Source organism: Lolium perenne, chromosome 5, assembly GCF_019359855.2.
Source record: "Lolium perenne isolate Kyuss_39 chromosome 5, Kyuss_2.0, whole genome shotgun sequence".
Lineage (NCBI taxonomy): Eukaryota > Viridiplantae > Streptophyta > Magnoliopsida > Poales > Poaceae > Lolium > Lolium perenne.
The window spans coordinates 237,134,350-237,159,868 of record NC_067248.2 but is presented as its reverse complement, the minus strand read 5'-3'; the positions used below and the strand labels follow the sequence as shown (position 1 = coordinate 237,159,868).

At 44.9% G+C, this 25,519-nt stretch overlaps 1 protein-coding gene across 1 annotated transcript; it reads right to left on the bottom strand.

The window, feature by feature from the left end:
* Positions 1 to 14: 14 nt before the first annotated feature.
* LOC127304213 (uncharacterized) lies at positions 15 to 20,264 on the bottom strand. Its single transcript, XM_071821102.1, has 5 exons — positions 20,059 to 20,264; positions 19,639 to 19,958; positions 19,327 to 19,558; positions 19,144 to 19,216; positions 15 to 19 (listed from the first exon to the last, which is right to left on the bottom strand). The coding sequence occupies exons 2-5, from the start codon at positions 19,944 to 19,946 to the stop codon at positions 15 to 17; spliced, it is 618 nt and encodes a 205-aa protein (XP_071677203.1). The 5' UTR covers positions 19,947 to 19,958; positions 20,059 to 20,264.
* Positions 20,265 to 25,519: the final 5,255 nt, after the last annotated feature.

Below are 25,519 nucleotides of genomic sequence, written 5' to 3'. Positions count from 1 at the left end.
CTGGGAAACATCCTTCAATCTAATAAGGTAGTTCGTATGAGAATGAACAAACAAAAAGAGCAATCCAAGTCACTAGGCAAAATAAAAAGTCGATTGATAGAAATATTGACCGTCATCTTTATTCCCCAACTCATGGTAATGCTAGTTAACTTAAGCAGAAATAAAACAATTAGTTCCAGTTAGAATTTCCTTGTTACAGCAGACAAATAAAAAAAGAAACCAGTCGACCTAAATCGAAATATGGCCTACTGATCCGTTGAATCATTTCTTGACTGTATATGATAGTGTAGAAACAAACGTACAACTCAAGTGTATTGTGAAATGTATTTATGTTTATACTACAGTTGGATTTACACTGTATTTGATACAGCTAGCACACCAGCTAGCATCTAACGTTTTCAAACGGGGCTGTAGCAGCCGTTAGCTGATTCCATTGCCAGCCATAAGAATCTTCATACCTTGAATTTTTCGCTCACTATATCCAATGGCCAAGAGGAGGTGCATAGCTAGCCACCATGGTAGCAAATCCGCGTCGATATATATATATATAATGAATATCTTTAGAATCATTCCTCCCGTTAGAATTTTCACAGTTGTGTTTCTCGCGTTGAGATTTCAAAACTAGGTAGATAGGTTCTAACAGCCCATTTTCCGTACTTCTAATACTAGTTTACTTGCTTTTCGTAGTTCTTCAAGTTTCAGTGTGCTTATACTTCACCGGTTTAGTATACTTTGTACTTTGGTTTTGGTACACTCGTAGTACTTTGGTTAGTGTACTTTGTACTTTGATTTTAATATGCTTGTACTTTGTACTAGCATATATGTATTTTGCGCATATGTTTGTGTACCTCATATTTCAATTCTTAGTATGCTTGTACTTTTGTGCTTCGGTTAGTATACTTTGTACCTTATACTTCTTGTACTTTGTGGGAAAAATATTGTATTTAAAAAAAAGGAAAACAAAAGTTACACTTTGTTTAATTTTTAAAAAACAAGAGAACACGGGGCACCAAAAACTAAAGAGCAATCATAATGAAACTAATGAAAACAAATACGCACGTCACCGACCTAGTGATACACACATCGAATGCCGCACGTGTGTGTGACATGGCCTCCAGAGAGGTAGGCTTATAGCTAGTTGTGAGACCTGAAAATCCACTTTGGATCATAGGTGTAGATGCACCCACTCCTCGAAAATCATATTTCAAAATATCTAAAAAAATGAAAATTAAGATTTTGGTATACATCCACACAATTTATGATCCCACGTAAAGTTCCATTAAAAAATAACATCTTGTAGCCTATGTAAAAACGCAACAAAAAATTATCTTTTGTCCGCGCGATCTTCTGTGCTAAGAGCATCTCCACTCGTCCCCCCGAACAGGCCCCCGGCTAGCCTTTTTTACATCCGGACGGCGTAAATCGGCCCAGTCGCGCCCCCGGTTCCTCGTTTTCGTCCGGATTTGGCCCTTCATCCATCCGGCGAGCCCACGCCATCCCCGGTCCCCCGGGGCGCGCTCGGGGACTCCGGACGAAAGATTTTGGCGCGAAACGTCGTGTGGATCCGCGTAGTCGGCGACAGGAAAACCAAATCCTGTCGATTTCCCTCCAATTTGCTTGCATATCCCCATTCCCTCCAATTTGCTTGCATATCCCCATTCTCTCCCGCCGAATTTGGCCATTCTCCTCGTCTTCCAGTTCCAGTTCCCGGCGGCGTCTTCTCGTCCACCACCACTCTCCTCCTCGTCTTCTCGTCCACCACAATGTCGCCGAAGGCGCCGACGAGGAAGCCGCGGGCGAAGAAGGAGCGGCCGCCGGGCATGACGAACGCCGAGTGGGCGGCGGACGAGAAACGGCGCGAGGAGGAAACAAGCGGCAGGGCGGAGAGGGTGAAAAGAGCCGCCGCCAAGAGGGCGGCGGCGGCGGCCCAGGACGAACAAGCGAGGATGATCAGCATGGCCATGAGCGGCGGCGGCGGCGGCATGTTCCCCGGCCAATGGCCGACGCAAGGTACAACCAGTTCCCCGTCGTCCTTCTCCCCTTCGATGTACTCGCCGTCGCCGCCTGCCGTGTTCCAAGAGGGCGCCTACGTCCAACCGTCCAGGTCCACGCCGTCGCCGCCCGAGCTTGACGTCGGCGGCGGCGGCCAGTTCGAGGGCACCTCGCCGGCCCTGCGACGAGGGCCGCTCCCGTTCGGTGCGATGGCGGCGCCGAACGAAGAGGAGATCCACAAGATGATCACCTCCGGCTCCATGGCCGTCTCTGCGAGCCCGGGGTTCTTCATGGCCGCCGCCGCTGCGTGCCCGGGGTTCTTCACGCAAGAGGAGGCGAGGGCGACGGCAGCTGTGGCGGCGCGCAACGAGCATCGGGAGGATGTTGCCGACGGAAGCCAAGCCGTCGAAGAAGAAGACGAGGAAGAAGAAGAGCCAACTCAAGCCGCCGCCAACCTGTCGAAGGGGAAGAAGAAGAGGAAGAAGGACTCGCCGCCTGCCGAACCGCGTATCAAATGGACGCCGAAGGAAGAGGAGTGCCTCGCCGAAGCTTGGATGACCGTGTCCACGAACGGCATAATCGGGGCCAATCAGTCGTTCGACACATATTGGCTTCGAGTGAGGCAGGCGTACGAGGAACGCAAACTCGTCGATCCCTACTTCAACAAGACGAACATGAACGTGTACCGGGGAGACAAGGCAATGGCCACCCATTGGGGGATCATGCAGACGGCATGCAACAAATGGCACGGCATAGAGGAGGAGGTCGAAAAAAGGCCGATCAGCGGCCACGACTTGGAGCAAAAGGTATGCTCTGTCGACCCTGCATCACCGAGGTACATCGTCGTTAGCTGACCCGTATCGCCGTGCTCTTTTTTCCCCAGCTGCGCCGAGCTTTGGACATGTACACGGACGACACCGGCCTGCAGTTCAAGTTCCTCAACGTCTACGCCCGCCTCGAGAACTGCGAGAAGTGGAAGGAAACTCGCACGACCCTCTCGAAGAGCAAGACCGAGCAGTACAACCCCGACGCTCCGGCGGCTTGCGCGGCGGAAGGGCGCCCTGAACTCGGCCAGAAGAAGCTCAAAGAGCTCAAAAGGACGGACAATCCCGCCGACAGGATGCATGCGTCGATCGACAAGTGCTGGGCCGACTTGAGGTCGCACGCCGACGGGAGGAACGACAAGTTCGACGGCAGGTGGCGGGAGATGCTCGCCAACCAAGGCGTCCGGATCGCCCTGCTGAAGACGACGGCGGCGAAGAAGAGGAACACAGACTTGGCGTTCCTGATGGGCGGCGGTAACATGGAACTGATGGACGAGGAGACGAGGAATTGGTACCAGGGCCACCGCAGCGACATCCTCCGAGCCACTCCGGCCAGTCCTTCGTCGTCTCCGCCGGCTCCTACCTCGGCTTCCTCACCATCTACCTCGTCGACTGCGGCTGCTTCGACGTCCACTGCCGCTGCTTCCTCGTCGGTTGCCGCAGCCGCTTCGGCCACGACGTGTGAGGAAACTGGTCCGTCGGACACCGCTGTGCCATCCGGGACTGCCGACGAGCCTGTTTCCGTGTAATTTCCCTCCGATCGCCGATCTGTGGCTGATCCTTTTGCTCCTTTTGCCGATCAACTGGCCGTACTTGTAACGCGGGACGGCACTTTGTTTGAATTTAAACTATGTCCGCCGAACTCCGGGTGGACGACTGGAAATACGGTACTCCCCACGACTCAATTTCGTCCAATCCGGCGGTTGTTTCGTCCGGATTTGGGCGTGGGGAGCGCCAACGAGTGGGGATGCTCTAACAAAGAATGCCCAGATGTATAGCCGGGAGTATTTTTTTGGATTTTTTTAACATTTAGAAATGCATTTTTATAATAGATGCAACTAAATGTATGAGCCACAACACCATATCCATGGTAAATAAAACAATGCATTGGTGTAAATTATTTGTTACCATACATTGGCATCAGTTATATGATCAAGTTATATGTGCGAAAACTTGCCGATTACTATTCGTATAGTTTTGTTTAAGATAAATAAATGCTTTGCGATGCTGTCAAGTTGTGCATCCATGTTATGTTTATGTAGCTTCGTTCCTTCATAATATTTTATGCGATTAATTCTTGGTTTAATTAAACCCAATAAGGACCGATCCAAACAGGTTGCCTATTGTGTGAAGTCTAGAACCTAAGTAAGATGTGATAGCAGGGAGGGGGAATTTAAACAAATTATGCCATATATGAGCTAAATTAGTGTTACATGTAGTACTCCCTCCGTTTCACAAAATGGTTCTCAACTTTGTTTAGACTTGGATGGATGTATATAGACATATTTTAGTTATAGATACATCCGTATGTAGAAAAAGTTGAGAAGATTTTTTTAGCATAATTTTTTTAGCTAAATTAGTGTTACATGTAGTACTCCCTCCGTTTTAATTATGTCTTTTGTTCTTGTTTCTAATTCAAAAACACCAAAAATATTTGCTGTTCTTTTTTGGTTTTGTAAAGTTCATTTTGAGTTCAATGGTCTTCGGTGGCTGGAGCGTGGTTTTCATTTCATATTATCCAAGCTACACAAGTGAAAGGCAATAATGACGATCTACGACAATTGGATTGTGGTGAGAGGCTGGTATGAACTCTATTTGTTTTCATTTTTGTACATATACTCATCCATGTGAGCATGCTTAGTTGGTTCATGTGAGGTATATGCCATTTAAGAAAGTCTAGTAGTTCATGATCTCTCATGTTTAGCTCCAATTTATTAATATGAGTAGCATGTCATGGATGTTTGCTTACATTATTTTATTCATAAGTAGGTATGACATTGTGGTATCCTCCTCTGAATAATTCATTTATATCGACTTGGCACATGCTCACGCATTCATATGACTGAACAAAAGTCAATTAAGCCTCGATGATTTACATTGCTTCAGAGTTCTTGTATCACTTTTATGCCTCCGTTAATTTATTTTGCCGCAAGCATAATTATGACAGTGACTGCTCTCTTGATTTGTCGCTCCCCAGTCTATTGCTAGCCTTCACTTGTACTGAGCGGGAATGCTGCTCGTGTTTCCAAACACCTGAAAACCAAGTTGTTCCAAAGTGTCCACCATAAATACCTATGCATGGCATTTCAAACCATTCCAAGTAAATTCTCATGCGCTACCTTTAAAACCTTCAAAATGCTTCTCAATTTGTGTTAATGTTTCATAGCTCATGAGGAAGTATGTGGTGTTTAACTTTCAACCTTGTCATTTACTCTTGACGGACTTTCATTATGGACTAGTGGCACATCCGCTTATCCAATAATTTTGCAAAAAGAGCTGGCAATGGGGTTCCCAGCCCCGATTAATCAAACTTCATTAATAATTCTCTTCACATGTTTTGCTCTGATTCATCAGTAAGCAACTTAATTTTGCAAATAGACACTCCTCCATGGTATGTGATTGATGGAAGGCACCCGAGGATTCGGTTAGCCATGGCTTGTGTAAGCAAAGGTTGGGGGGAGTGTCACTCATAATAAAAACTAAAGTACATGTGTAAACAAAAGAGAAGAGGGATGATCTACCTTGCTGGTAGAAATAACGTCATTCATGGGAGCCGCTCTTGAAAGTCCGGTTGGCGAGGTAGTTAGTGTACCCATTACCATTCGTTGACAACAACAAACACCTCTCATAATAATTTTACTCCTGTTTTAAAAATGAAAAGCTCTAGCGCATGTTAATCTCTGCTTCCCTCTGCGAAGGGTCAATCTTTTACTTTTATGTTGTGTCTCCATCCTTTCTTTGAGCACTATCTTGAGAGCACAATTGTCATTCTTAGTATAATATGCTTGTCCCAAAATATGATTGATTGCGGTATAACTTTGATGCTTTTATCTTTGACAATCACTATTTCTAGTCTTTCTATGAACTTCAGAGGTGCCTGAGCATTTATGTTTTGCTGATCAAATATGGGCAAGCGAGATACCACTTTATCATACTCTTTTATGAATATTGCAATCCTGCTTATAGACATGATTCATGATGCTTATTATTAATTGTTGGTACCTTTTCATGATTGACATAGCAATTAGATGATCTTATTTGCATGCATCTTATTATGAACTGCCTAAGTGTTAGCCATATCATGAGAATATTTACATCATATGAACAAATGTGTTCGTGAAAGTTCTTTTATCGCATCAGTTGTTAACTGAATTGCTTGAGGACAAGAAATAAGCTAAGCTTGGGGGGAGTTGATACGTCCAAAACGTATCTACTTTCCTGAACACTTTTGCTATTGTTTTGCCTCTAATTTGTGTATTTTGGATGCAACTAACACGGACTAACGCTGTTTTTAGCAGAACTGTTCTGGTGTCTCGTTTTTGTGCAGAAATCCAACTTTCAGGAAAATCCTCGGAATTTATGCGAAAGGTCCTATTTTTCCAGAAGACTCACGGAGCCAGAAGGGCAAGTCAGGTGGAGGCCCGAGGGCCCCACACCCTAGGGCGGCGCGGCCCAGGAGGGGGGCGCGCAGCCCTAGCGTGTGGCCCCCTCGGCCGGCCTCCGACGCCCTCCTCTGGACTACTTAAGGGGTTCGATCTAAAAATCGCGACCAAGAAGTCGAAGTCGCCAGAAACCCTCCAGTATACCGCCACATCGCGAAACTCCGTCTCAGGAGCGAGAAGTCTCCGTTCTGGCACTCCGTCGGGACGGGGAATTGGAGGAGATCATCGCCATCATCACCACCGACGCCTCTCCATCGACCAGCCATGTTTCCCCCATCCATGTGTGAGTAATTCCCCCGCTGTAGGCCGAAGGGGATGGTAGGGATTGGATGAGATTGGTCATGTAATAGGATAAGATTGTTAGGGCATAGTGCCTAGTGTCCGTAATTGGTACTTTGATGATATTGTTGCAACTTGTTATGCTTAATGCTTGTCACTAGGGCCCGAGTGCCATGATCTCAGATCTGAACATGTTATTGTTTCATCATGATATTCATTGTTTTATGATCTTACCTGCAAGTTGTATACACATGTCGCTGTCCAGAACCAATGGTCCCGAAGTGACAGAAATCGGGACAACCGGAGGGGATGGTAGTGATGTGAGGATCACATGTGTTCACGGAGTGTTAATGCTTTGCTCCGGTACTCTATTAAAAGGAGTACCTTAATATCCAGTAGATTCCCTTGAGGCCCGGCTGCCACCGGCTGGTAGGACAAAAGATGTTGTGCAAGTTTCTCATTGCGAGCACGTACGACTATATATGGAACACATGCCTATTGATTGCTTTGTACTTGGACGCCGTTTTATTATTATCTGCAAATGCCCTGTTTTGATTGTTACATGAGTTTGTCTCATCCATGCAACGCCCGTTATCCGTCCCCGTGCCTACATTATTTTAATCCTGTTGTTTACTATAATTACTACGGCTGTCTCTGTTACTCTGCTGCTGTTATTTCACTACTGCTACTGCTATAAAACTGTTACTACTGATAAACTCTTGCGAGCAAGTCTGTTTCCAGGTGCAGCTGAATTGACAACTCCGCTGTTAAGGCTTTCAAGTATTCTTTGTCTCCCCTTGTGTCGAATCAATAAATTGGGTTTTACTACCCGTGAAGACTGCTGTGATCCCCTATACTTGTGGGTTATCAAGACCGTTTTCTGGCGCCGTTGCCGGGGAGCATAGCTTTATTTGGAAGTTCACTTGGATTGATATTGTTCGCTGCAAATTCTCCATCATGGGTAAACCTCGCGATCCTAAAGTCGCCATATTACCATCCACTACAAGAAAAGGTACAACTCTGAGTACCTCTGCTACTCTTGATTCACCATCTGTGATAAGTCAACTTGTTTCACCGCCGCAAGCTTCACTTGCTGGTACTTCTGCTGAATCTGAAAATTCTCATAATATTGATAATGTTTCTGCTGTGCTTGATGATAGTGGTTCATTGGGATCTTTTCTAGATGCTACAATTGCTAGGTCTAGACAAATTGAAAATGCTGAAACTCCTAATGAAAATGCTACTACACCTGTTAATTCACCTGAACTTGATTATTCTAGTGATGATCCTGATGAAGATTATGTGGAGCTTAATGATGATTTTATTAATAGATGCAATGCTACTGCTGATGCAAGAAAAATTAAAAAGTTTCTCGCACAATATACTGTTAGACATAAGCTATCTCCTGATCCTGAATTTGCCACATCTCCTATATGCATTAAGGATAAAGATTATGATTTTTCTCTTGATCTATCTCATATAGCTATTGTAGAGAAAGCACCCTTTTGTGGTACTGAAAAAGAAAGTGTTGTAGAACACATGATTGAACTTTCTTCTATGAGTAGCTTGTTTTCTGATGATGTCAAGATGCGTACTTACTTTGTCGCTAAAATTTTTCCTTTCTCATTAAAGGATGATGCTAAAACTTGGTATAATAATTTGCCTCCTGGTTCTATTAAAAGTCCAACTGATTTGCGTGATGTTTTCTTTCAAAAGTACTTTCCTGCTAGTGCTCAACATATTGCTTTACAGAGAATTTATAGATTTGACCAGGGAGATGAAGAGAAATTGCCTAAGGCGTGGGCAAGATTTTGTTCTCTTATCAGAGCTCGACCTGGACATGATTTAGAAAAGAATGATCTACTTGATATATTTTATAGTGGACTAACCATTGAGTCTAGAGCATATTTGGATAGTTGTGCTGGTTGTGTTTTCAGGAAAAGAACTCCAGATGAAGCTGAAGAATTATTGGCTAAAATAGGCCGGAATCATGATGATTGGACTACACCTGAACCAACTCCAATGCCAATATGGAAGAAGAGGGGTTTAATTAAATTGAATGATGAAGATATGAGGGAAGCCAAGAAGTCTCTCAAGGAGAAAGGTATTAAATCCGAAGATGTGAAGAATCTACCTCCCATCGAAGATATATGTGAGATAATTCCCCCTTCATCCATGATTGAGGTAAACTCTCTTCAACGCTTTACTAGGGAAGATATTCCGTATTCGAAACCTCCTGCTCAATGCTTAGATGAGTTTGATAATTATATTGTTAAGCAAGAAAATTTTAATATGAGAGTAGAGAATCATCTAATGGAAAATTCTCAAGCTATTAGCAATTTACATGATATTGTGGAGAGAACCTCCAATGATGTTAAGATGCTTGTTAAACATTTTCAAATGGTTCAAACTCAAATTGATCAACTCACTAAAGTGCAAAATGACCTGTTAAAAAATAATTCTAAAGAGAAACATGCTTATGAAGTAACAACTAGAGGTGGTGTCTCTACCCAGGATCCTCTATATCCTGAAGGGCATCCCAAAAGAATTGAACAAGATTCTCAACGCATTGAACCTAGTGCTCCTTCTAAGAAAAAGAAGAAGAATAAACATAAAAATGTTGTAGAATCCTCTGAACCTGTTAATGATCCTAATAGTATTTCTATTTCCGATGCTGAAACTGAAAGTGGTAATGAACATGATAATGGTAATGATAATGATAAGAAAGATGCTTCTGATAAAGAAGAGGTTGAAGATGAACCTGACAAGCATGATAAAAATAAAAAGTATACTAAAGAAGATTTTATTGCTAAGAAACATGGTAATGAAAGGGAACCTTGGGTACAAAAGCAAATGCCTTTTCCTGCTAAGAAACTAAAATCAAAGGAAGAAGAACATTATAATAAATTTTGCGATTGGATGAAACCTTTATTCTTGCAAATCCCTTTGACTGATGCTATTAAATTGCCTCCTTATTCAAAGTATATGAAAGATATTGTTACTAACAAAAGGAAAATCCCCAATGAGGAGATTTCCACTATGCTTGCTAATTACTCTTTCAATGGCAAAGTTCCAAAGAAGTTGGGTGACATAGGCATCCCAAATGGGCCTGCCGAAGATGGTACCCGGGGTTTACTGGAAGCCCAATACCCGAAGAATAAGAAGATTCGGGAGCCCAAGATTTACTAAGGAAAGATAGAGTTGTAATAGGAAGTGTTGTTTGTGATCTGGCGGGATGAGTTAGAAACCGTCCCGGACTATGTAAACTTGTATAGCACGGATCCCTCGGCTCCACCTCATATATAAGGGGGAGTCGAGGGACAAAGAATCAATCGAATCATTGTCTGCAAACCCTAGTTTTCATAGTCGTCGAGTACTTTTCGGCTGAAACCTTCGAGATCTACTTGCCCTCTACTTCTAACTAAACCCTAGCCTACAATCCATAGGCATTGACAAGTCAATACCTTGTCAATTGGCGCCGTCTGTGGGAATTAGAGGCGTAAGGAGCTGATCTCGATGGCACGCTCAAGATCTTCGACATCGTCAACCGCAAGCAACACAATGGATCGAGGTAAACAGATCGCTACTGGTCTTGTCGATTTTGTTCCTCACCCACCCTCCCGTTTGGATGCATATGCGTATCTGGCGGAGCCCATGGAGATGACGTTCGGAAGGTTCCACTTTCGCGTCGAGAAGGAAGGATCGTATCGTGTCGAGATTCCGATTTCGTCGGAATCATCAGTGGCCGATTCCGATTTTTCAAGCTATACATCGTCAAACGAATCAGGAGAAGAAGAAACCTCGGCGACACGCTACGTCAGCATCAGAGCAAGAGAGAAACTCGCCAATATCTTCAACGACATGTCGTTTGAGTCATCTGCGGATTCATATATAAGCGATGGTTCAAGCAATGTCGACAGTTACGACTTCATCGACAAATCTTTGACAGTGGGCAAGGTCTTCATCAATCTCAACGACGATGTCACCAAACCCAACATAGATCTGAGTACAAAGTATCATCAGATTTACGCCATTGAAGATCAAGAAGAGACATCGAGGCTTTCGACAGTTTGGGAAATCCATACGTCGATCCCTCCAATCTGCGACAAGGCTTGGGCAACAAATACGTCGGGCCAGAGCCGCGAGATAGAGTTCAACTTTCACAAGCAGCGTGGGACAGAGCTGCGAGAGCTATGAACGGCACAGAACCAATGGCTACCACAGCCACACCGGAAGAATTGCAAGCATATCAATATAGGCTCGCACGAGCTGCCAGGGAATTGGAAAACAGACAAATGAGTTGAACAGAGAAAGGAGGCAGCTTCGCATCCAGCAGAGAAGGGCAGATCTAAGTCGACAATCTAGAACTACGGGTGATAGCCATCGGGAGGCACGGAACAGAGCAAGGTCAAGATCGCAACACATACCCGAAGCGGAAAGAGAGCACTTGGTTCAAAACCTCGACATGTCCTTTATGTCGATAGATACAAGAGGAAACATCATCCCTAAGACACCGTAGGCTGGGTATATGGCGACACATGCTTTTATCCTTGCATCTAAACCACCTCCGGGTGACCCAAGGGAAACACTGTACAATATGGCGGTAGCAGGAGTTGGAGCTATGGGGACAGCGTTTATATCAACGCCTCCGAAGGAGTGGCAAGGCAAAATAGTCCGCGACCCGCAAAGAACAGCGGCGGCACCCGAAGGGCCAAGTGGAGCAAGAGACACAAAGAGCACAAGCAAGAGTCGACGTAGCGCGGCAAAGCGAAGGGATCATCGGCAATCCCCGTAACTTAACGACGAAGATATGTGCGGCTTACCATGCTTCACGAGGAGAGTCCGAAAAACGCGAGTCCCCTCGGGATTCAAGTTACCCGATAATTTCAAGAAATTCGACGGCCTTCAAGATCCGGAGGATTGGCTAGTCGACTATCCGGAGACGGTGAAGCCGACAGAGGAACTAGGGCAACAGCCATGCAAAGCATCCAGGTGCACCTGAGTGGTGCCGCACGATCATGGATAAAGAAACTCGCTCCAGATCCATCGACAGCTGGGAAAGTTTCGAGGACGTGTTCGTCAAGAACTTCAGATCCACGTGCAAAAAACCCGCATCGTTAGAGGAGTTGAGAGCGTGTCGACAAAAGCCGATGAGCCAATGAGAAAGTACATCCAGAGGTGGAATATCATCAAAAACTCGGCAGAAAACATATCCGACGAGAGAGCAATAGATGCGTTTGTCGCAGGAGTCGAGCGTGGAGACTTTGTCGAGGATTTGGGAAGGACCAATCCAAGGACAAAGATCCGCGTTAATGGAGATAGCAAATAAATGGGCAGATGGAGAAGACGCTGTCCACAACAAACGACACAGTCGCCGTAGGAGGACCGTGGTCGAAACTATCAACCGAGGCGAAGATTTCCTCGGACGTACCGTAACTACGACGCCCCGGGACAAATTTCGGCAGGTTTTCGGACAAATACAGGAGGCAACAGAGATGATTACCGGAGAAGCGGTGAACAGCGAGGTGATAATAGGGATGATTCACGCAACAGCAAAATAGTGGGCCGAGGTTTCCAAGACCTTTCGTGTCCCCCGAGGAAATGCTGAACGGACCGTGCCGGATGCACTTCTTCCTCGACAAAGCAACGGGAAAAGACGGTCAGGCACCTGCAGAAAGACTGTCGAAATTTTCAGCAATGTTCAGATACGCAGAAAATGCTCACGCTCGAGCAGCACAGAGAAACCCTCGAGAGCCTAGGAGCGAGGTTCATCTCCCGCCACCTCCCGCGATTACAGAGGACAATCGACACCAGCTAAGAATAGCGGCAGCACCTGCACCACCACCCTATGTTGATCCTAATTCCAACGGAGCAGTGTTGATGATTCGAAGGGAAGGCCGTCCAATAGAGCTCAAAAAGTAATCTCACGACAGGTATTTATGGCAGAGAAAATGCCTCCACCAACAGCTTGAGTACCTTAATTGGTCGGGACAAGATATCGGCTTCACAATAGCAGATCATCCGCAGCAAGTTCCTCGACCAGGGCAGTCAAGACTTATTCTCGCCAAAGCGGTTATCGCAGGATTTGATGTCTCTCGAGTGTTCATAGACGGCGGCAGCAGCTTGAACCTCATGTATGCAGATACATTGAGGAAGATGAACATATCCTTAGCAAACTTGAAACCAACAGACACAAGGTTCCACGGCATTACACCAGAGAAACCAAGTTATCCATTGGGAAAAATCAATCTCGATGTTCAATTTGGGACCCGAGAAAATTATAGAATCGAGAAGCTCGAATTTGAAGTCGTGGATTTTCCATCACAATACCACGCTCTGTTGGGACGACCAGCATATGCCAGATTTATGGCAGTACCACACTATACATACCGTTGTGGAGGTTGCCCGGACCAAGAGGACCAATCACAGTCAAGGGAAGCTTTGCCTTAGCCGATAAGTGCGACAAGGATTTTCACAAAGTTGGCGTAAACTTTCGGGATGCAAGCCGAGTACTTGGCGTCAAAAAGCATGACTGATTACGACGCATCGCCAGACGCTGGAAGGCCAAATAAAGAATCAACTTTCAACACAGAGAAAAATTCTAAGGAGGTGCAGATTCACCCGACAGATCCAAAAAAGACGACATCTATCGCAAACGATATGGATATCGCATAGGAAAGCGCGCTCGTCAAAGTTCCTCCGTGAGAACTGGAAAATCTTTGCATGGTGTCCAGCTGACATGCCAGGAGTACCCAGGGAACTTGCCGAGCACCACCTAAATTTGGATCCAACAAATAAACCAATCGGACAACCTTTGCGGCGTTTTTCGGAACCAAACCGCAAAGCCATGCTTTCAGAAATAAATCGACTCGAAGAAGCTGGTTTTATCAGTAGAAATATCTACGAAGCCACATGGGTAGCTAACCCAGTGATGGTGCCGAAGAAAAACACGACAGTCCTTCGCATGTGCGTCGACTTTACGTGTCTCAATAAACATTGTCCTAAGGATCACTTTCCCCTCCCAAGGATCGATCAAATTATCGACTCCACGGCAGGTTGCGAACGTCTTTCCTTCTTGGATGCATACTCCGGGTATACCCAGATCAGATTAAAAGAAGATGATGAAGCCAAGACAGCGATTATTACACCTTACGGCGTGTTTTGCTACAAAACAATGCCCTTTGGTCTAAAAAATGCGGGAGCAACATATCGTAGGATGATGCGAAGTGTTTAGCAACACAGATCGGGAAAAACGTGCAAGTATACATCGATGATGTCGTCATAACATCAAAAAAGGGGACAACATTGATCGAGGATCTCATTGAAACTTTTGACAACCTAGACAATTTCTGCCTCAAACAGTACCAGAGGAAGTGTTGTTTTGGCGTCCCAAACAGGAGAACTTCGGGGTTTCTAGTTTCGGCAAGAGGGATTGAAGCAAATCCCGACAAAATACAAGCCATAGTAACAATGAGAAAGCCAACAAAGTTGAAAGAAATACAGCAGCTAATCGGGCGAGTCGCAGCTTTGAGCAGGTTCGTCGCTGTGTTAGGAGAAAAAGCGTTACCATTTTATGCGCCGATAAAACAAGGAGATAAATTCCGGTGGAACGAAGAGGCCGACAGAGCTTTCGAGGATCTGAAGCGAAAAATCTCGACACCACCAATCCTGGTGGCTCCAAAGGAAAAGGAACCTCTCTGCGTATATTGCAGCCACGCCCCAAGTGGTTAGCACAAGATTAGTTGTCGAAAGAGAGGAAGAAGGGAAAATCCATGGAGTGCAGCGGCCAAGATACTTCGTGAGCGAAGTCTTGTCACCTTCAAAACAAAGGTACCCTCGGTACCAAAAGCTAGCATATGGAGTGTTCACGACGGCACGAAATTGCGCCACTATTTTTCGGCACACCCGATCATAGTGGTCAATGAAGCTCCCTTGTCAAATATCTTGAATAACCCGGAAGCTACGGGTCGTGTCTCCCTTTGGGGAATAGAACTTTCCCTCGGGACATCACGTATGAAAAGAAAAGCAATAAAGTCGCAAATACGCCGGACTTCATCGCAGAATGGATGGAGTTGCAAAATACAGGACCACCAGATTTATCGAGAACTTGGACCATGAACTTTGATGGGTCCAAGAGACTAGAAGGAGCTGGCGCAGAGTAGTACTCATATCACCCGAAGGCGACAAATTGAAGTACATCCTCCGGATGACGTTCCTTAACGCATCTAACAATGAAGCAGAATATGAGGCTCTCATACACGGGATGAAGATGGCGAAAGCCTGCGGAGCAACTCGATTAAAAATCTTTGGCGACTCACAGTTGGTGGTTCAGCAAGTTATGAACCAATGTGATGCAATCAATGATAGCATGATGGCATACAAGGAGGTGTACAACGAGCTTGAAAAGTTATTCGATGGATGCGAAGTAAATCATATTAGCAGGTTGAGCAACGACGAAGCCGACGTTCTTGCAAACATCGGGTCACGGTGCCTTCCAATCCCGCCAGTGTATTCTCGGGGAAGAGATAACAGAGAGATCCACTAAGCCAACAAAGTCAAAAAAGAAGGAGAAGAAACCCTCGGGGCTGCCAAGGAAAAGCAAGAGGACGAAGAAGAGGATCAGGACTTGGTCATGGTGATACAGATACCGTGGATGCAGCCGTACATATCATACATCATGAGGAAAGAAATACCCGATGATCCAGTTGAAGCAAGGCGAGTAATTCGACGCTCCAAAGCTTTTACGGTGGTCAAGGGAGAATTGTATAAGCGAAGTATTTCAGGCGTTTTGCAAAGGTGCGTTACACCCGAAGAAGGAAGAATAATCCTGAAGGATGTACACGAAGGAATATGTGGCCACCACGCAAGTGGTCGAGCTATCGCAGCCAAGGTTTTTCGGGCAGGATTCTACTGGTTGACAGCAATCGAGGACGCCAAGGACATAGTAAGAACTTGCGACGCATGTCAAAGGTTCGCCGCAAAACCTCACTCTCCAGCAGCGAGTTAGCACCAATACCATTGTCTTGGCCCTTTGCTCAATGGGGACTTGATATGGTGGGTAAGTTACACAAATCCTGGCCAGGAGGAAAGGAGTACATGCTAGTAGTCGTCGATAAGTTTACAAAGTGGATAGAAGCGAAGCCGATAAATTCACCAGATGGAGCATCCGCAGATAAAATTCGTAAAAGGCCTCGTCTTCAGATTTGGAGTGCCCCACAAAGATCGTCACAGCACAACGGCAGCAACTTCACATCCCATGAATTCAAAGATTATTGCGAAGAGGTGGGTATTAAGCTGAACTTTGCGTCGCTTGCACATCCTCAAACCAATGGGCAAGTCGAGAAAGCCAATGGCATCATCTGCAATGGTATCAAGAAGCGCTTATTAGGACCACCGGAAAAAGCTCGACATACATGGCCGGAAGAACTACCAAGCGTGTTGTGGAGCATCCGAACAACACCAAACACAAGAACGCAGAAACTCCGTTTTTCCTGGTTCATGGAGCGAAAGTACTACCAATCGAGATAGAGCACAACTCTCCACGTGTCGCTGAATATGATGAAGAAACGTCGAGAAGAGTGCTAGAAGATGACGTCGACGCACTTGATGAAGCTCGAGATGAAGTATTATCTCGGGTAACCAAATATCAACAGATTTGAAGAATTACCACGGTCGACGTTTGCGGCCAAGATCTTTTCGGGTGGGAGACCTAGTTCTTCGGCTCACGCAAAAAAGTCATGAAAAACTCGAGTCACCATGGCTTGGCCCTTACATTGTCACGGAAGTAATTGGAGGAGGAGCATACAGAATAAAGGACAAGAAGACAGGGTGGAGGAGCCAAACCCCTGGAACGTGGCGCAACTTAGGCGTTTTTACGCCTAGAGTCAAAATATAGTCTTTGTAAAGCTTCAATGTACCGAAACGCCCGCGAGTTTTCAGACGCACTCTTTTCCTTTTTCGGGGCACCGAGTGGGGCCGGAGAAGGTTTTTAATGAGGCGGGCTCGCGGTGCTGCAATATAATAAAGATAGTGACAATATAACTTTTCTTCTTTATCGACATGACCAAAGTCTTCGCTCCGACGAATTTCAATATAGTTCATCAACAAAAGGAAAAACTTGCCTTGGTATTCAAATACCTCGTGAGTCAACAAAAATACAAAATAGTACTCAATAAAAAGCTTGGGGGCTCATATTCGCCTTAAATATATAAATGCCTTGGTTCAAAACCTCGCAAGTATACAAATATAGTAAAGAGTCACCGAAACACTCGGGGGCTAAACAAACAGAGAAATATAATGATTGCTTTACAATATAGTCGTGGATTACAAAGAAAAATATCTACAAGAAGAAACTAACTAGTTTTGATTCAATATGTCATCAAGAGTAACCCTGTTTTCCTCAGGAGCAGCACCAAGAAAATCGGCATAATGGCCATCGGCAAAAAGTCGGCATCCATCCGAAGTAGGTCCTCAATCATTTCTTCGGCTATAGGCGTAACCTTCGTGTTAATCCTGTCAACACCAACTCTCCGACGTTTTACTTTTTGGTGAACCTTCTCGACAACCCGTAAGGTCAAGCTTCGAGTGGCGATTTGGAGCATGATAAGAGCAAATCTGCGCCAGCTACTAGTTGAGCTTTGACAAAATCATGGATACTGCGAGCATCCTTGAACCTTTCCATCAATTCAGAAGAGTTTTTGGTTGGACGTTCCGAGGAAACATGGAGTTGTAAACCATGGACAAGGTCTTGGTACAAGTCGAGGAAATCACGAGTTTGAGAGGCGCGATCTTGAAATCGACAATTTGGCGGGTCCTTTCCGGGGTAGCCCAAAACAAAGAACCATGGTCCAAGGAGAGATTAACAAGGAGGGTTGTCCTAGCATTCACCCTCTCTTCCTCGGCAGCATCGCAAAGGCACCTATCAAAACAAAAAAAACGGAAACCTTCAAAGAAACAATAGTATGCAGATAAAGGATATCGCAGATGAAACAGCATACCCGACATATCTGCACTGGCTTCATTCATTAATTCGAGCATGAAATTTTCTCGAATAGTCGCCTTTTCAGCCTCGGAAGCAGCAATTTCCTTAGCAGCTACAGCCTCGCGAGCTTGTTGAAGAGCAATTTTTTCGGCTTCAGATGACTTACGAGATTGCTCCATCATCACAAGTGTTTGCTTCTTCGCATACCGAAGTTGTTGCCGAAGTTCATCCAGCTTCTTGCGACAAGGTATCGTCGACAGGAGCGGTATCACCAAAAGCTTTCCTCGCGCGGGAAGAAGAAGGCGAAACATTGGAAGGAGCAGAAGATGGAGTATAGTTATCAAATATCAACTGAAAAATAAACAAGACAACATCAAATAACAAGCAAAGATAGAAGTCTTCATTAATCTCTTGGAATAATTACAAGGGCATTACAAAGGAGTTAAGAAAGTACGTGTCGCCAAATGACTACTTTGGCGACGTAAGCAAAAGAAACAGAAGAAAACAGAGGCATGCAACTAGACCTCCGGCCTCGAGGAGCTAGGAGTTGAAGCCGGCTTGATCCCCGCATACGCCAAGATCTTCTTCGTGTTGGGCTTGGCCGCCTTGATCGGCGACCTCCATCTTGATCGCTCTATCCGATCGGTGTCGCCAACCTTCATCCAATCAAGCGTCTCGTTGGCTGTCGCAACCAGGGCAACAGTACTCTCGACAAAGAACCTTCATATTCTCCTGACGCATCTTCAATCCCAGGTCTTCCGAAGCATTAAACATCTTGGCGAGGTTAAGGAAAGTTGCGGGTTCTTCTTTCTTCGGGAAGAAATAAGGGAACAACGCTGACAATCCTGCATTAGCATTTGCCACGCCTTCACGAATTTCGCGCCCGTGAAACTCCGTAAGAGAAAGTGCGTCAAGGAGAGGATCGTTGACAGGATTATCCAGATCAAAATCCTGGTTTGTTTGGGCTGCCACACGAGACAAGACATCACCAACAACCAAGAAACAGGAAGTGCGGTAAAATAAAAGGGATTGATAATATTACTCGTAGTACGTCGACTTTGCGACTTCAAACGCTTGAGGATTCCTTCGTCACGAGAAGCTTGTGCAGCTTTGTGCTCATCCAAGGCAGCTGTCGCATCCTCAAGTTTCTTCTCAGCTTCTTCGACACCAGCAGCTTTCGCCTTAGCTTCATCAGCTTCGACCTTGGCTTTGCTAGCAGCGAGTTCGGCTTTCTTGCGAGCCGCCTCACTTTGCTCAAGTTTTTGAGCCAGTGCGTCGGCGCGTTCGTTAGCCTCTGCAAGTTTCTCTGTCGAGATATGGAAAAAGAGAGAAGAAAGATCAAAAAATCGCGGCAAGTAACAGGAGTGACAAATTAAGGAAAAACGACAAGTATGAAAGTCGTTACCTTCGGCTCTATTAGCATATTCACGGTACCCAATAAATTGGGAACCGATGCGGAGAAGATCCTTGATCATAGGCTGTTCAACGTGAACACAGTAAGAGAAACATCGGCATAAAAAAAAAAAAAAAAAAAAAAGAGAGATGTGAAGAAACAAAATAAAGAAAATATAGATGTCGACAAACTTACATCATCTAGGAGCGGGGGCGACGAACTGCCCAACTGAGGGGCAGGATCAACAATCTTTTCAACCCGTGCCCTTTTTGGTGAAGGGGCACGGGGGCTCGAAGGAGTAGATGTATCAACATTTTGTTGAGGAGGCGACGATTCCTCCCCTTCAACTGGTTTTTCTGAAATAACTAAAGTATGTGACGTGCTCGTTCGAGCAGCCACATCTAAAGTTGGTGTTTCTTCATCATCACTGTGACAAAATAGCGGCAGCATAAAAGCAAGGCAAGATAAAATTCTTCAAATAAAAAAGGAAAAGAGCAAGGAACCTACGAGCTGATGATACTCTCGATGTATGGATCATAAGCTGCTTTTCGAGGTGCAGGAGCAGTTTCTTCGGGTTTCGAGGTCCCGGAATCTTCGGCATTGCTCCTTTTCCTTTTGCTCTTCGGAGAAACAGCAGGAGGAGGAGATTGCGCTGATGTTGTATCTTCAGAGGCAGCATCCTTCTCAGTAGATCCCGCAGATTTTCGAGAATCTGCGGGTTCATTCACAAAAGAGGGGGTCTCCTGGTTGACATCATCGACAACGGCTCTTTCTTCGACCTCTCCATCCTCAGGAAGAGGAGGAAGGGAAGCCATAGTAGGATGATTCTACAAGGAAATAGTGACAAAAGAGAATAAGTGAGATACCACTGCAATAAGATACGAGGAACGATTCGTAACAAGATAGAACTTCGAGAAGAGAAAATACCTCGGGAAGAGGATTGGAAGCACTGTATGGTTCCACTCGACAGGAGGAGGGAATAGGATCCTTCTTGCCTAATCGAGAAATTCTTCGAACCAATTTTTCCAAGTCCTTTACAGAAAGATCACTGGAGATTCTGTTGGCGTCATTTTCACCAGAATACGTCCAAAGGGGATTTTTGCGAGCCTGAAGAGGCTGCACTCTAATCCTAAGGAAGTAGGCGATAATTTGAACACCGAGATAGCTCTTTGCCTCGAGTGTTTTGAAGATGACGGATACGAGCCATGAGCGCCTCGTCGCCTTTTTCTCTTCTTCAGAAGCTTCGGCATCCCAGGAACGGCGACGCTGAATCCTGGCACTTCCGTCAAAAGGAACTATGTTGTGCTCCACAGAATTGGCGCTTTCTTCGTGGATGTAGAGCCACTTTTTGCGCCATCCTTGGACAGAATCAGGAAACTTGACGTCGAAATAATCGACATCAGTCCGAACACAGATAACAACGCCACCTATGTTATAAGTGACGTTGTGGGAGCCATTACGGCGGAGGCAGAAAATGCGCTTCCACAGAGCCCAATTGGGAGGGATTCCGAGGAAGCATTCGCAAAGTGTGATAAAAATAGAAATGTGAAGGATGGAATTGGGAGTCAATTGGTGCAGTTGAATCCCATAAACGAAAAGAAGGCCGCGGAGGAAATCATGGATTGGGGTTGAAAGGCCGCGGATCAGGTGATCAACAAAACTAACCCGATACTCCATTGGAGGCTTGGGGTAGCTTTCTTCGCTAGGAAAGCGGATGGCGTCCTCCTTCGTCATGAGGCCGAGCCTCTTCAGCGTGTTGATGTCTTGATTGGAGATTTTGGATCTCTCCCACTCAAGATCCTCGGCGGCCATCTTGGATTCCGGCGTGCTGTGGCGAGTCAGACGCGTGCGCGGTGGCATCAACGGCAGTGGGCAGAGCAATGTATGTGCGAACGGAAGATTGGAGAGAGTTGGGCGCAGGGGAAGTTTTGCGAAGAGGAACAGGTAAGCGGCGCAAGCAAGGGGATGAACGGAGGTTGAAGAAGGGTTTATATAAGAATCGGGTGAAGCAGTGTGCCGTTGGATGAAGAAATCGTGTGGTGAGAATGGATCTTCTAGACACAAGGGCAAAACAGTATTTTTATTGAGATAGGCGTTACCGTACGTGCGCCAGGAAAAGCGGAGGACGTGTGTCCCCCACTTGCACGACGTGTCAACATGGTCGAAGCAATGGACCCACAGGGCAGAGAACTCACGACTATTCGAGAAGGATGAAGTAAATTTGATTAAGGGAAGTATGTCGACAAGAAAAATAAAAGAAAAGTGACGACAGAAAGAATTATTCAATACTTCGGGAGCCTTTGATCAAATACAAGTTTTTGCCCAAATGCTCGGGGGCTACTTCAGAAAAAAGTAAATTTTCGAGTATGACAAATATAGAAATTGCGGGAGCCTACAACCAAGCACAAGTCCTTGGCTGTAGCCTCGGGGGCTACTCCCATCGGGAGCGCTGTTCGCGCACCCGAGAGATAAAAAAAAAGAGAGAAGAAGAAAGAGATCATATTGGGAAGTAATGAAAATATAGCGACAAGGTGGACTAAAATGTTGAGCCTACAACCAAGCACAAGTTCTTGGTTGTAGCCTCGGGGGCTACTCCCATCGGGAACGCTGTTCGCGTGCCCGATGAAATTAACAAAAATAGAAAAACAAGAGAGTATATTTCGAGTTATAATTAACTCTACATATACTCCCATCGGGAGAACAATATAAGTCATATATGACTCGATAAAATGTGCCATTCCAACAGCCGGAAAAGCACTCGACAATATATTCTCAGAACGCCGAAGTTGCGATCAATTTCTGAATGCCGCAAAATTTGCGAAGGTAAGACCCCAGATCCGTTCTGCTGGGCGTGGCATCGCCAAAGACTGCGCTCACTATTTTTATCCGTATCAACAGATACGAAGAAAAATCCTAACGGACGCGTTAGGTACCCGATAAATTTGACTGGGACTCGACAGAATGGTAAGACCTTAAGCGGCACCTGTCGACGTTTACACCAGTATCCCGAGATCATGTCCGGGGACGTGATTTTGAAGTAGGTTTTTGCGGATTGCCACTAGAGCAGTTAACTAGTACCTGATCCGTCAGATGAACTAGCCCCAATTACCAGTATCCCTGTACAATATAGAATTTTATGTGAAGAAATATAAAAGGTTAAAGCTTTCGAGTAAAAATAAACAATGGAGATTTTCCCTGACTCTACGATTCAAGCAAAATCTCGGGGGCTACTGACATAGGCATCCCAAATGGGCCTGCCGAAGATGGTACCCGGGGTTTACTGGAAGCCCAATACCCGAAGAATAAGAAGATTCGGGAGCCCAAGATTTACTAAGGAAAGATAGAGTTGTAATAGGAAGTGTTGTTTGTGATCTGGCGGGATGAGTTAGAAACCGTCCCGGACTATGTAAACTTGTATAGCACGGATCCCTCGGCTCCACCTCATATATAAGGGGGAGTCGAGGGACAAAGAATCAATCGAATCATTGTCTGCAAACCCTAGTTTTCATAGTCGTCGAGTACTTTTCGGCTGAAACCTTCGAGATCTACTTGCCCTCTACTTCTAACTAAACCCTAGCCTACAATCCATAGGCATTGACAAGTCAATACCTTGTCATTGGGCGACCCAGGTATACCTACTATTCTTTGTTCTATTAAGAATAATTATGTTAAAACTGCTCTATGTGACTTGGGAGCCGGTGTTAGTGTTATGCCTTTTTCTCTTTATAAGAGGCTTTACTTAGATAAGTTGATACCTACTGATATATCTTTGCAAATGGCTGATAAATCTACTGCTATTCCTGTTGGTATATGTGAGGATGTTCCTGTTCAAGTTACTAATAACTGCTTGATATTAACTGATTTTGTTGTGCTGGAAATGCCTGAAGATGATAATATGTCTATTATTCTTGGGAGACCTTTTCTTAACACCGCAGGGGCTGTTATTGATTGCAATAAAGGAAAGGTTACTTTCAATGTTGATGATAAGGAGCATACCGTCTATTTCCCCAAGAAGATTGATAAAGTATGTGGAGTTAATACTATTTCTAATGTGAGAACTATCAAAGTTGGAACTATCGATTGTCCTATATATGAGCCTAAAGAAGGATATCAAAGTCTTATGATTGGATCCATATCAATACAATTCAAGGTAACATGATTGATTTGAGGTTTATTTCTTCTTATGCTATGTAAAATTTATTTGGTAGCAAGACTTGATCAACCTTGTTAACAAATACTTTTTATATGCATAAAGGAGGTAAACAACATCTCTTTCTTCCTCCACTTATCTTACTAGCTGTAGCACTTTTGTTTTGCAAAGTTCCTTAGCTAATTAGAGATTTCAAAAAATTTCCTGTCCAGTAATAATAAACTTAATCCCCAGAAATGTGCAATTTTCAAAGTTTTCAAAAATTCACAAAAAATTATACTGTTGGTCCTATTTTTCGAAAATGCACCCGGGAGCACCTGGGGATGATCAGTGGGGCACCCCAGGGTGGCACCCCACAGGCCGGCGCGGTCAGCAAGGGGGGCGCGCCACCCTGGTGTGTGGGTCCCCCTTTGCCCCACTTCAGCATCTTTTCCTCCCACACTCTTCTCTCTCCCGAAAAAATCAACACCAGCTTTCTCTCACTCGCGTTTTTGCTCAAGAGCTCAGGATTTCTCGATCTCTTTGCTCAGCCCAGATTTCTGTCTGAAATTTGGCACATTTGCTCTCCGGTATGTGACTCCTCCGATTATCCAAGTAGAATTTTGTTTGGTTGAGTATATCTTGAATATTTTGCTGCTGTAGGTAACATGTTTAGTGAGCTTGCATGCTTGTTCTAAGTTGTATAAACTAGTTTTGATGCATGATTAGTGTTCTAGCAAGTTCCTATGGTAGTTCCCCTCAATTATATGTCACCAAATCAAATTTTGTAATGATTGTTGAAAATTTCAGAAAATTGAGTGGAATAGATATCAACTAAACCAACAAGAATTGGAGGTGCAACAAGTCATGAGAGTGAACCGCGAAGAAGGAGTATACCCCTCTTACTACCCGTGCACAGATTTCATGAGAAGTGCAGTAATCTTGGGAGATGTTCAGAATCTAATTTCTCGTGCAGGGTTGAATGATTTTGTTGACGGAGAACCATGCAAATATGCAAAGTTGACTATGTCTGTTGTGCAGGATTTTAAGTTCAACTGGTCGCAATCTAACCCCATGGTTCAGTACAAGATTTATAATAAAACTGTCAACTTGCCATTCAATGATTTTTGTACAACAATTAGAGTACCGCAATGGGGATCATGCGAGAAGATAAGGGGATCGCCGCGAGAGCTCTTAAGCCTTTTCGAGATGATTTGTCATGGAAGGAGTTTCTCAGAGGATGGTGGTAAAATCACTAGCATTCAACTCCCAGCCATCCGCTACTTTGCTTATTTCATTACTAAATGCGTTCTTGCTAGAAAGAATGGTAGTAAACTATCTATCCAGGATTTAGCTTTTCTAGCTGCTGCACTGCAAGGTAGTAAGGCCTATAATTTGGGTGCGCTGATAGCTTATAGACTTTCTACTAACCGTGAGAAGGGCGGAATTTGTGGAGGTCTCATCGCCTCTCGTTTACTAGCTTTGCATGGATTAGAATCTCACCATCTTGATATTCAACTTCCCATAGAAAAACTTGACATAGTCTCCATGATTAAACATGAATTTGTTTCTGATTCATCTAACTTGAGTAACCTGTCTTACAAGATAACATTTTACAAGAAGTCTTGGAGAACAACTAAGAAAACCGAAAAACTAGTAAGATTGCCTGCGCCTGTTCTATTTAACCTTGATTCCAGGGAGGATTGGTCAGTCACAGAAGGTGCACTGAATGCACACATAGAGGGAGGAGGCCATCATGCAAGAGACAACACGGAGGCGGCTGAGGAACACCTCGACTCGTCATCCGATGCAGCAAGTTCTTCGCATCAACATTTTGGATATGTGGGGCCTCCACGCTTTTCTTCTGCACAGGGACCCTACTATGACTACGTCATGTATAATCCACCGGCGAGGAACAGCGACCCTCGCTGGGGTTGAACTCCACTTAGGCCAAAAGCCTAAGCTTGGGGGGAGGTATACCGGCATCACTCATTCTTTGCATATTATGGTTGCTGGATACTTGTATATACTTGTTTAGTTTGTTTGAGTGGTTTTCTAATGAGAGGGAGATGATATTTGGGAAAGTGCTGCCTGAAAACAGATTCTGGACTGTTACCGAAAAAATTCTCAAAAATAGCCAGAACGGTATTTTGCGAAGCCAATTTTTGTGCATGTTCCCCAGGTTGTTATCTAACTTTCATTAGTTGGACAATTTTCGATTTGATCAGTGGAAGAATTTCTTAAAAATCGAGTACTGTA

Coding starts and splice junctions, on each gene's coding strand:
- LOC127304213 (XM_071821102.1), bottom strand. CDS start 19,946: ATGGCTTCCCTTCCTCCTCTTCCTGAGGATGGAGAGGTCGAAGAAAGA. Junction 19,559..19,638: donor ATCGAGAGTATCATCAGCTC/GTAGGTTCCTTG, acceptor ATTTTGTCACAG/TGATGATGAAGAAACACCAA. Junction 19,217..19,326: donor CGCCCCCGCTCCTAGATGAT/GTAAGTTTGTCG, acceptor CACGTTGAACAG/CCTATGATCAAGGATCTTCT.